The following is a 12889-nucleotide window of genomic DNA, read 5'->3' on the forward strand; positions in this document are numbered from 1 at the left end:
CGTCAATTTAGCATGGTCAATCAGCTTAACCTGCATATCTTTTGGTGTGTGGGAGGAAACCAGAGCACCCGGAGGAAACCCACACAGACAGCGAGAGGATATGCAGACTCCACACAGGCAGTGACCCAAGGCTGGAATTGAACCTAGGTCCCTGGTGCTGTGAGACAGCAGCATTAACCACTCTGCCTTGGGCTTGATCTCAGTCAAAAGGCCAAGAAGTTTTAACATAGTGAGTGGGTTTGTGTGCAGGCAAGATGTTAAGTCCTGGAAGAATGCGAGTGCGTGGGGAAGCCAGCTGTGACTGTTGATTTGCTCATTTAACTCCCTGTTAAATGTGCACAATACCCTCGGGACGGGTGGGTTGTCAATTTCAATATGTTGACTGCTCAATTTCAGTGATATTAACATGACTTGTGCAATTTCACTGGGGGTCCACACAGTTTCCTGGCTTCCGAAAACTCACCAGTGAACACAAGGTGAGAACACAGCAGTAACTGAGGGGCTGAAGACAGGACAATTATGCCAATAAGCACTAACACGTCACAACTGCTTTCTTGCCTGCTTGTGTGAAAGGCTTTGTTCACAGCACTTGACTTGAGCGATGACTGCAGATATTTTAGGGGTAACGTTTTCATCTTTTGAGGTTACACTAACAAGCTGTAGTCATCTTCCCCTCGGATCCTTCTACGCTTGATCAGCAATTTCAAGCTTTGATCTAACAGATTAGCTGGGTGCCACTAACAATGCGTTACCTTGGGCGTCAGATAAGAAGCAGCAGCAGCAGCACCTCAGCATTCAGAATTGCAGAAGGAGAGATGATCAGCAGAGAGGGGCAGCTCACAAGGGGCCTTATAGAGTCATAGAGCTTTACAGCATGGAAACAGGTCCTTTGGCCCAACTTGTCCATGCCGCCTTTTTTTTTAAACCCCTAAACTAGTCCCAATTGTTTGCATTTGGCCCACATCCCTCTATATCTATCTTACCCATGTAGCTGTCTAAATGCTTTTTAAAAGACAAAATTACACCCGCCTCTACTACCATCTCTGGCAGCTCGTTCCAGACACTTACCGCTCTCTGTGTGAAAAAATGGCCCCTCTGGACCCTTTTGTATCTCTCCCCTCTCATCTTAAACCTATGCTCTCTAGTTTTAGGCTCCCCTACCTTAGGGAAAAGATGTTGACTATCTAGCTGATCTATGCCCCTCATTATTTTATAGACTTCTATAAGATCACCCCTTATAGAGGGGTTAAGTGTTTTACTCAACACAAAAGGTCTATAGGCAGAGAGGATTAGTTCCCTTGACATTATGAAACACCCATGTGTCGGCAGGCACACAGTGTTACATCAAGTGCTTTTTTGTAATGTGGGCATCGCTGACAAGGCCAGCATTTGTTGCCCACCTCTGATTGCCCTTGAGCTGAGTGGCTTATTAGACCATTTCAGAGGGCCATTGAGAGCCAACCACATTGCTGTGCATTTGGAGTCACATGTAGGCCTAACCAGGCAAGGACAGCAGATTTCCTTCCTTAAAGGACATGAGTGAACCAGATGGGATTTTTAAAATGGCAATCGATATTAGTTTCATGGTCACCATTACTGAAACAAGCGTTTTAAAATAATATATTCAAGATTTATTCATTGAATTTCAATTCCACCAGCTTCCATGATTGGATTTGAACCCAGGTCCCCAGAGCATTAGCCTGGACCTCGGGATGATGAACCCAGTGACATTACCACTACATCACCATCGCCCCACAGGTGCCAGGCATTTGCAGCCTGTTGGAACAAGATTTGTTGCCAGCTGCATGCTTCTGCAATGACTGTGAAAAGTTATCATCACCCTCAACCTCTTTGCCTCTGGATACTTCCAGCACTCAGCTGCAGATATTCATAGAATCTTTCAGCTGGCAACCCACAAACTCACAATACAGACGAATTATTGTTTCTTTGCCAGGATCATCAGTTATGCACACTTTTCCAGAGACAATGCCTGATAGAATGAGCAGGCATTCAGCTTTGAGCAGCTTTGAGGGGACATCCATAGGCTCGGGACATCATTGACTAGAAGCATATCGTAATTAAGGCACCTCCACAACAGTATTCATCAACTGCAATGGCTTCCAGTCCATCAATGTGTGGTTAGTGAGATCCACAAAAGATGCTTACGTAATTTGCTTAGGATTCCTGGAAGCTGTCAATCAATATTTTTGAAAACTGGACAAAAGCAAACTGTTAAGTTGACTTTTATAAAGTGTATTTATGAGTGTCACAAGTAGGCTTACCTTAATATTTCAATGAAGTTACTGTAAAAATACCCTATTCATCACAATCTGGTGCCTGTTTGGGTACACTGAGGGAGAATTTAGCATGGTCAATGCACTTAACCAGCACCTCTTTCAGACAGATAGTGGAAGGAAACCGGTGCACCCGGAGGAAATCCACACAGACTCGAGGCAAATGTGCAAACTCCACACAGTCACCCAAGCCGGGAATCAAACCCGAGTCCCTGATGTTGTGAGACAGCAGTGCTAACCAGTGTGCCAGCGTGCCGCCCCACTGTCACAAATCATGTGACTTTTGGCACTTGGATTGCAGATAGTACCAAATCTCTGGAGAATACCTAATTAAATACGGAGATAGGTGAGGGTGCCTTACAGCCATTTATGGAATTCATTGTTTTAGGGTGGGCCCTAAAGTTTATGGAATCTCCATGTGTCACACTGAACAAAAGGGAAGATCAAAACTCAACGGCCGCTGTCAACTTCCCATTGTATCGTGAAGGCCTCTCCCATCTAAACCAGAAGAACTATTAACTCTGCAGTCATGTGATCAAAACTGGCTTTGGGGACTGCACCTTTAATACCCCTGCACCTTGCAGACCCAGGTGCTGAGAGTTAGACTCAAACGGGCTGCAAGACATCAAGCAGCCACAAGACTTGGCCTGTTCCAGATTCAAAGGTCACCTGAGAATCAACCTCCTAGATGTTTGACTACAAGAAACCTCACAGCCTCCTGGAGACCCTTTAATTTACAAGACCCTCACTTTGAATCACTGAATCCAGCCAAGAAACCACAGACCTGCCACACAAGAGACTGGAAATCATGAGTTAGACAATGAATTAGCTGTAAACTAAGTACACTATCTTTATCTGTATCCAGTGTTTGTCTATATGTGAGTATGTGAGAATCTGGGTGTGTGTCATTGTTTCAATTTGGCTAATTGTGCAAGAATAAATAATCTTTATTTTTAAATTCATGAAAACTTGCTGCTGAAGCATTTAATTAGAATGCACACTCCAAGTGTTGGAAAAGACACATCTCTTACCATACTGATCACATACAGCCTGCAATGCAAATATGTTGTAAAAATGCTTTCCAGACTATTGGCTTGTAGATCTTGTAGTCAGGAAGTTTTTTTTTCTATTCATTTGTGGAACGTGGGCATTGCTGGCTGGCCAGCATTTATTGCCCATTCCTAGTTGCCCATGGGAATTGAAAATGAACCATATTGCTTTGGTTCTAGAGTCACATGTACGTAAGGACAGCAGAGTTCCTTCCCTAAAGGACAGTTTTACAGTAACTTAATTGCCGTGTTAATGTAAGCCTACTTATGACACTAATAAATAAACTAAAACCAAAGATATTAGTTTTGTGAACCAGATGGGTTTTTCCAGCAAACGACAATGGTTTTGTGGTCATCAGCAGTTTCTTAACTCCAGATTTTTTTATTAAATTACTTCAATTTCCACCAGAAATATCCTTAGAACATTAACTGAATTTCTGGATTAATAATTTTGCGACAATACCATGAAGCTAGTGTCTTCCGTTGTGGTCACAAGTCCATGGCCAGAAACCTAAACGTTCCCTGCATAATTCAGATGTACACAATTGCTCTTCCTGGTCCAACAAGGAAAGTAAAAATCATAGAATCATAGAATTCCTACAGTGCAGAAGGAGGCCATTTGGCCCATCCAGTCCACACCAACCACAAAACCACCCAGGTCCTATCCCCGTAACTCCATTTACCCTGCTAGTCCCTCTGATGGTAAGGGGCAATTTAGCATGGCCAATCAACTTAACCGGCACATCTTTAGTCTGTGGGAGGAAACTGGAGTACCCCGCAGGAAACACAAAGAAATTGAACCTGGGTCCCTGACGCTGTGAGGCAGCAGTGCTAACCATTGTGTCACTGTAAACACTGTTGCGTTTTAAACGTGCTCCATTTTGTAACAAGCTCAGAGACCTTTGGATCATAAATACTCAAAATTTGCTTAGCGGAGCCTGTGCATCTTACTGCAATGTATATTTATGATTATACTACAATATAATTGAGCTCCAAATTAATTAGAGGACTGCATTTTGTTACTTCCCTATTCCTTTACGCTGCTCATCGGTTGCCAGTAGCGATAGCCTGAAGCAAAGAGAAATCAAATCCTCAGGGACTGTCTGGCCGACCCAATTAACTTCATAAATCGATGTTGAAGAAGAATTATCGATCAGGCAAAGTGAGCTTTTCAGCTAACGGCAATAAAGAAGAAACCCTTGAATGCAGTCATCAATTATGTAGTTAATATGGTAAATCCCCAAAATACCAGCAGATTCTTTCCTAACTGTGAATATGTAAAGTCGGCCTAATTATATGCCAAAGTATGCGGAACAAAGCTATTACTGTATGGCTCCCACCCACACACAACAGCCACCTGCGTGACATGTGAATGCCCCGCAATGATAAGGGTTTGTCTATGTTTACAGTGACTGAGCCAAAGTAGAAGAGGAGAGCACGTGAGCCTCATATTTTCCAATAAATCTGCCAACGCTTCATGAAAAACAGAACTTCAGATGATCAAAGAGTCACTGGGTCCGTGTCAAAAATGACACGTCACTTAATTAAATGGGATCCTATGAGTGCAATAAATAATCCATACAAATCAATTGCTTCAGGAGACACATTCTTACCTGATTCTTGGAGATATCGATAAACCAAGAAGTTTACTTCGTCACTAGTTATGCTCATCTTAGCCCCACCTCAAATTATGAGGTTTACAAGCACTGCAGTCTATGCCCTGTTGGATAAGGACACACAAAAAAAAATGATAATTTAGTTATTTCGCCAAGGATTAGGTGACAGTTAACTACACTGCTCATAAACTACAAATGACATTATATGACTGATAACCAAAAGTTAAAATGCTGGAAAAATCTCAGCAAACCCCAGTATACGCAGTAATTTGCTTTTAACGTTATGACTGATCTTCATTTTCTACCTCGCGAGGTTTGAGTCAGCCAAAATACTTAAAACTCAAAAATGAGAATCCATTAAGGAAGGCGTGAGGTCATCCTTTCAAAGGGGATAACCTCACGCCTTCCAACTCTGTCTTCTAATAGTGTTGCTCATTCACTTAATTGATTTCCCTTATATTTGGAAACTCTCAATTGGAACAAAGAGGCCTTCTATAATCAATAGGGCAGATTTTTCTATTTCTGTATCTACGTGCATGTGGTCACCTGAACACAGTATGAAAAGGAATTTTGTATTGATTGTTTACAACTGAATGCCATCAGAGGACATTAGAAGTCAACCGTGTAAGTGGGGAAGTAGAGTTGTGCGTAGGACAGACTGATTGGGCTGGCAGCAGTTCTTCTCTGAAGGATATTAGTGACCCAGTTAGGTTTTACTGGCAAGCTAGAAGCTTTTAAGCTTATCTTTCTGAGGCCAGCCCTCAGATGATCAGACGTACTGAATTCAACTTGATAGTTTACATGGTGCAATCTGAATCCTAGGGGCAGAAATTTCCCCCAAAATTGGCAGAGTGACAGGTTCAGTCCAGTAAATCATAGAATCCATAGAATTCATATAGTGCAGAAGTGCCATATAGTGCCATTTGGCCCATTGAGTCTGCACCGACCACAATCCCATCCAGATCCTATTCCCGTGACACTACATATTTACCCTGCCAATCCCCTGACCCTAGTGTCAATTTATCATGGCCAATCAACCTAACCCGCACATCTTTGGACTGTGGGAGGAAACCGGAGCACCCGGAGGAAACCCACGCACACACGGGGAGAATGTGTAAGCTCCACACAGACAGTGACCCAAGCCAGGGATTGAACCCGGGTCCCTGGCACTGTGAGCCAGCAGTGCTAACCACTGTGCCACCCATACTGGTGTGTTTCTCCCTATTTTAAAGAAGGGGGCATGTTTTGCGCCATCACTGTCAGGGTCAGGGCCTAAAGTCGCCAGAAGCCTGGATCCACAGAGATTGGAAGTGGGGGATACGTGTGGAGCCGGCCTTGTCGTCAGCATATTTAGGCCTCGTCCCTTAAGAATGATGCTGCAAAACACACCCTCTGCTTTTTATTGACTAAGTGCCAATAAGTCTGGAGAGCAAACCTAGCTGTTCTGTTGGTTTTCGGTCAGAATGTGACACTTGGTCATTTTTTTGGAAATATTTGCCCGACATCTTAAACATTTTTCACACCATAACTCCAAACTCACTCTTTGCTGTCGAAGGAATGCTCCAGAGAAGCTTCCCAAACATTTACAATCCTGCTCTCTCTTCAAGCCTAAGATGGCAAGTTAAAATTCCGCTCACTTTTATCCTTTTTGTTATTATTTTGGTTTATGAATTTTCCATGCTTCAATCATTGTGCTGTGCTTGTTTATAGCTATTTGCGTAATCATGCCTGGCTCACTGGGGGAATATAACATTTTATTGGATCGCAGTACTGAAACCAATGATAATTGGAAGTGATGTACAGCATTCCGACATTTATACACGTATTCCAATGTGCTTCACTATTTCCAAAATAAAACTTGACACCAGAAGAATGTAGTATTCCCAGTCACATAAACATAGATTAGAAAGACAATCAGCCATTCAGTCCAAAGTACAACTATTCAAATAGATCACAGCTAATCTGTATTTTAACCTCATTTACTCCCCCATTTCGCCATATCTTGGGCGGCACGGTGGCACAGCAGTTAGCATTGCTACCTCAAAGCACCAGGGACCCAGGTTCAATTCTGGCCTCGGGTGACTGTGTGTGTGTGGAGTCTGCACGTTGTCCCTGTGCCTGCGTGGGTTTCCTCCGAGTGCTCTGGTTTCCTTCCACAGTCCGAAGTGCAGGTTAGGGGGGAATTAGTGTGATAATTGTGTGCGGTTATGGCCTGTGTAAGGTGCTCTGTCAGAGAGTTGTGCAGGCTCAATGGGCCAAATGGTCTCTTTCTGCACTGTAGTGATTCTATGATCTTGTTATATTGTTAACAAACACAAATCTACTGATCTTTTGGGATTGAAAGGTGCAGATTTACATTATTTTTTGTGTGAAAAAGTATGTTCTGATTTTGTTCCGACCTGACCTAGCTTGAATTTTATTTTACGACTTTGATCTGGATTCCAGACCTGAAGAAATGGTTTCTCTGTTGCTACTCTAAAGAACACTTCATTTTAAATACCTTAATCAGATCACCCATGAACCATCAGACGTCATGAAAATATGAAAACCACACTTGGACAATATGTCTCCATAATTTTTTTTGCCAGTACTTTGATCCAAAAAGCCAATTCAAATGAAGTCCAATCATGGTCCCCACATGAGGGACAAACCATATCCAAACTGACATGACAAGGATTTACATCCCATCTTGCGTTCGATCAAACAAGATCCAGCTGACAGGAAGAGGCAGTGCACCCCCTCCCAGGCTTGAGCTAACACTTCATCTGAACCAAGAGGCCTAGATGGCTTTGAAAAACTGCATCAGATAAAACTTCGGTTTAACCTCATTTGGCTGCCCTGATCCTTTACTCTACCCCAGCTTAGGCAAATCACCATCGCAGGCTTCAGCACACCCCCACTGCAATGGACTAGCCTCGTCCCCTGCCTGATCATGGTTTCATCTGCTTAATCCATTCTGTACCGACATCAAAATCTATCCTTCCTGAGGAGCAAGACCTAAAATGGTACACCAGACGGGGTCTGACCAAGACTCTACAGAACTGAAACTTCACTTCTTCACATTCATATTCCAATCACCTTGAGGTACTGGCTAACATTCTACATTTTGTGTACAATGGACACTTAAAGCCCTTTGCTCCTCACAGTACCCGGTCCCTCACCACCACAATTCCTGCATTCAAAGTGGGGTGACCTCACACCTTCCAACCCTGTCTTCTAATCGTGTTACTTACTCACTTAATCAATGTCCCTCTGAGTAAAATGAAGTGTCTGCTCCCATCCACCCAAGTTACTCCATTTCTTAATTGAAACATCATCTGCACTTGGGCATGCTGCTCTCCATCCTTTCACCTGTTATAAATATAGACATTGAAATACCGAAGAAACTTCGATTAAGTTAAAATTCTAAATTTTTAACTTGCCGCTTTGGTTTATGGCGGAAGCTTCATAAATACTACCCCCTTCCATACACAATTACCTTGCATTAATAACTGAAACCGTTTTCTTTTGACAAGATCACAGTGTGATTATCAAGAGCTGAGAGAGTGTAGATAGAAATAAACCACTTACAGTGATTGGTAATTCACATTGAGGGGACGCAGGTACAAAATTAAATTCAAGAATTTTCAGGCGGATTGGGAGAAACCTTTTCTTACACGATGGGTTTGTAAGATTTTGAATTGAATGGACTACAGAAGTTAGTGATTGAAGTTTACTCTAAATAAGATATGACAGGGTTGAAGGAAAGGGAACTAAAGGAATTAAGGAAATAGAGCAGGCAGGTGGTAGTAAAATTACTGATTATTTGGAAAGACAAAGGATAAAGAAACTGGAGAGGCCCTTGAGCCTGTTTCACCATTCAGTGAAATCATGGTAGTATTACGCCATGGCCTATTTCCATTTTGGTACTCATTGTTCACACTATGTAATTCTATGCAACTCCCTGAAGACATGAGTATCCTTTGTGCCCCAAATATATTTTTACCCCTCCTGAACATGGTCCAGGCCAAAACTCCAGTTACATTACACTACATTGTTGGAGGTAGAAGTGTTAGTTCAAAGTTCCATGAGACAGGCATTCAAAGATTGACAATGCTTGAAAGGAACCCATTCACCCTGTGCTCTGAACATTAAATCTACCTGGTGCCATTAAGATTAAGTGGCGAATCACTTCATTGTTAGCACTGCCATGTTTTGTCTACAAAACAGCATTCAATAAACTCCAAGAAGTAATTAATCTTGTGAAACATTTTGAAATATCTTGATGGTATGATAAAGTGCCACACAAATGTTTCTCTTTTTACACGCTGCCATAACAGTGTGGTTCACTCACTAGGGAACCAGCAAGTGTGAAACCACATTTCTGTCAGATTATATTGCCATCCAGCATGTTATGCCCATAAAACTCCCAAAAAAGCTGTATGTTACAAAAGTACAGGAGTAGATGGCACTTTAAGCTCAACAAGGATGATCTTACAATTATGAAGTTTATAAGATTGCTGAGTTTTGGAACTGTGATTTATGAAGAAGGTTGTATATCCTGCTCTGAAGTCTGCCCAACAGTAAACCAGGGCAGTTTGACTGTTTCAGGTCAAAACAAGATTTAGATTGTTTTACTGGAAAGAAGGTGTAAGGCGTTTAAGAACATAAGAACATAAGAAATAGGAGCAGGAGTAGGCCATCTAGCCCTTCGAGCCTGCCCCGCCATTCAATAAGATCATGGCTGATCTGTCGTGGCTCAGTTCCACATTCCCGCCCTCTCCCCATAACCCTTAATCCCCTCGCTTATCAAAAACCCATCAACCCGCGTCTTAAAAATATTTAGCGAGGCAGCCTCCACCACTTCAACGGGCAGAGAATTCCAGAGATTCACCACCCTTTGAGTGAAGAAGTTCCTCCTCAACTCCGTTCTAAACCGCCCCCACTTTATCTTGAGGCTGTGCCCCCTAGTCCTACTGTCCTTTCTGAGCGGGAAGAGTCTCTCCACCTCTATCCTATCCATCCCATTCATCATCTTATACGTCTCAATGAGATCTCCCCTCATTCTTCTAAACTCTAACGAGTACAAGCCTAATTTATTCAGCCTCTCCTCATAGCTTAACCCCCTCAACTCCAGTATCAGCCTAGTAAACCTCCTCTGCACTCCCTCCAAGGCCAAAATATCCTTGTGTAACTGCGGCGACCAAAACTGCACACAGTACTCCAGCTGCGGCCTCACCAATGCCCTATACAGCTGCAGCAAGACCTCCCTACTTTTATATTCAATCCCCCTCGCTATGAAGGCCAGCATCCCATTCGCCTTCCTGACCACCTGCTGCACCTGCAGGCTGGGTTTTTGCGACTCATGCACAAGGACCCCGAGGTCCCTCCGCACCGTTGCCTGTTGCAGTTTTTCGCCACGTAAGTAATAGTCCTTCCGACCATTATTCCTACCAAAGTGGACCACCTCGCACTTGCCAACATTGAATTCCATTTGCCAGTTCCTGGCCCATTCGCCCAGCCTATCTAGATCCTTCTGCAGACTCTCCACACCCTCCGCGCAATTTGCCGTTCCACCAATCTTGGTGTCATCAGCAAATTTCGACACCATACGCTCAGTTCCCTCCTCCAGATCATCTATATAAATGGTAAATAGCTGAGGCCCCAGCACCAATCCCTGGGGCACTCCACTAGTCACCAACCGCCAATCCGAATAGCACCCATTAACCCCCATTAATTTGTGGTGAGGCTGGAAGAGCTGCTTAGCTGGGAGACTATCTGGGAAAAGAAAATCTCACTGTGAAAGGCAGTTCTAACATTACAAGTTAACAGGCTGAGAAACAGAAATAACTAAACCCTCAAGAAGTAAAATTCACTTTGGATTGATTCTGGGAAAATTGTACGCTCACAGAAAGAACAATGTAAACTTTACCTGGAAAGTGTGTTCTCTTTCTGGTTTGGCTAAGAAAGCGAAACAGGGGTGTGGGGGTGGGGAGGGGGTAATATTCCACTTTGTGGTACAAGTTGCCTACAAAGATAGCATTTCATTAAGAGTATTTTTAGTCATTTATTACAGTAAATGCCTTAAAGCATGAAATCATGGGTGTGTTATTATTAACCTGAAACTCAAATTTCTCTCTGAAAGTTACTGGTCCTTGAGGAGATCATAACAAATGATTTTATGCAAAATATTGAATGTGCCGACTTAAACACGCTTACAAAATTCTATCGTAGATCACCCCCCTGAAATCTGAAGTGTCAAAGTCAAAGGCTTAAAAAAAAATCAACTAATTGTTCTGCAGCTGAGGTCAACACTATCTAATATTGTCTGCTGCTGGGTTACATAAGGGCACAGTGGCCTCTCACAGTGAAAATCCGTTCGGTGCTGTTTTAGGGGCTTGTCCTGAATACTCTGCGTGCCTCGCTGTCCTAAAAGAAAAGAAAGACCATGGTCCAAACCTCAAACCAATGGAATGCACAAGCCCTTTTTCCAGCAGCCGTCTTTTCCACTTGCGCAGTTGCCAGGCCACAATTTTCCCCTCATTCATTTTAATGAACAAGAAGATCACAGGCAGACAAACACACCAGCTGAAAACCCTGGCCAACAGCAGTGCCTTGTGCAGAGCTGCGCTTAACCTGCCGTGGTTAAGTGTACACGGTTTGTCGATTTGTGTACTTTTAGCTCAGAGTCAAGAGTCGCACGGAACACTCCCAGGGCCTGTACAATGGACCTGCAAGCAGCTTTGACAGTCCAGCAGTATATAATGAAATCTACTGGTGCTTGGGAGGAGAAAAAACATTCTTCTGGTAACCTTTGATCACCAGCAAAACAGTAAGTCATTGTTAAGAGTGTGGTTAATGTAACAACCCACACTGCCACCAACTTGTGCCTAGTTTCTGTTCCCAAAGCACAAGACGAAAAAGAAACCTCATTGCAGAAGTTAGAAATTTGGATCTTTCGAGTTAATAATTGATTGCTGCTCACACTGTCGAAATCCTGGTGCGACTTAAATGGTTGAAGGGAAACTAGGTCAAAGACTTTTTCCACTGTAAATACTACATAGCAATAGGATGCAGTCCATTCAGCATTGGACCAAGTATTCCACATATGCAATGTTTGTAAAAAAAAAGGGTCATTTTAGGTGTTGCGCATTCTTCTATTCTCCACTGTACTGAAACAGACAGAATTGTGTATGAGCTACAAGCACTATTCACATTTACACTAATGTTAATCATTTAATCCCTGCAGCACCGAAGGAGGCCATTCGGCCCATCGAGCCTGCACTGACAACAATCCCACCCAAGCCCTATCCCCGTGGAGTCACAGAGGTTTACAGCATGGAAACAGGCCCTTCGGTCCAACTTGTCCATGCCGCCCATTTCTTTTTTAAACCCCTAAGTTAATCCCAATTGCCTGCATTTGGCACATACCCACTGTACCTATTTAAATCACAAAATTGTACCCGCCTGTACTACTACCTCTGGGGTCTTGTTCCACAAACTCACCATCCTCGGTTTAAAAAAAAATCTTACACATGTACCCTCCTAATCCCCCTGACACTAAGGGGTAATTTACCATGGCCAATCCACCTAACCTGCACATTTAATGTCGCAAGAAATTTCCATTACACTGCATTAAAGCATCTCCTTTGGTGATGTGTATAGATAAGACACATTTAAAATTAGCCTCTTCTGATATCTAAGGGCAGAATTCTCTTTTATTTCTAAGCTCGGTGACGAATGGTTCCTGCGTCACTGTTCCGACTAGCCAGAATGGCGTGAGCTCACACCTGATTCCACACTTACAGCCTCATTAATTATGCATAAGTGAGCATCTCTCCGAATCACCTAGCAGTTCAGGAGTGGAGTCATCTGGCTTCTGTAACCTAGCAGGTTCAAAGGTCCAGGCTCCATATGTAAGTGCCAGTCCCGTATCCTCATATCATTCTTT

At 43.1% G+C, this 12889-nt stretch overlaps 1 protein-coding gene across 8 annotated transcripts in view; it reads right to left on the reverse strand.

Moving 5' to 3' along the window:
* The window catches only part of LOC145349139 (F-box-like/WD repeat-containing protein TBL1X), a 375432-nt gene that overhangs the window by 114984 nt on the left and 247559 nt on the right, over nt 1-12889 (reverse strand). For 5 of the 8 annotated variants that reach the window (XM_080197521.1, XM_080197520.1, XM_080197523.1 and 2 more), the window contains one exon: nt 4957-5063. In XM_080197521.1, the coding sequence (XP_080053647.1) occupies nt 4957-5014 (58 nt within the window). In that variant the 5' untranslated portion in view covers nt 5015-5063. Of the gene's footprint in view, nt 1-4956; nt 5064-8196; nt 8295-11397; nt 11709-12889 lie in introns of those variants that run through there. The other 3 variants (XM_080197522.1, XM_080197524.1, XM_080197529.1) reach the window with 3 other exon arrangements.

This window comes from Carcharhinus amblyrhynchos, chromosome 10 (genome assembly GCF_965287045.1).
Source record: "Carcharhinus amblyrhynchos chromosome 10, sCarAmb.v2.hapA, whole genome shotgun sequence".
In the NCBI taxonomy this organism is placed as follows: Eukaryota; Metazoa; Chordata; class Chondrichthyes; order Carcharhiniformes; family Carcharhinidae; genus Carcharhinus; species Carcharhinus amblyrhynchos.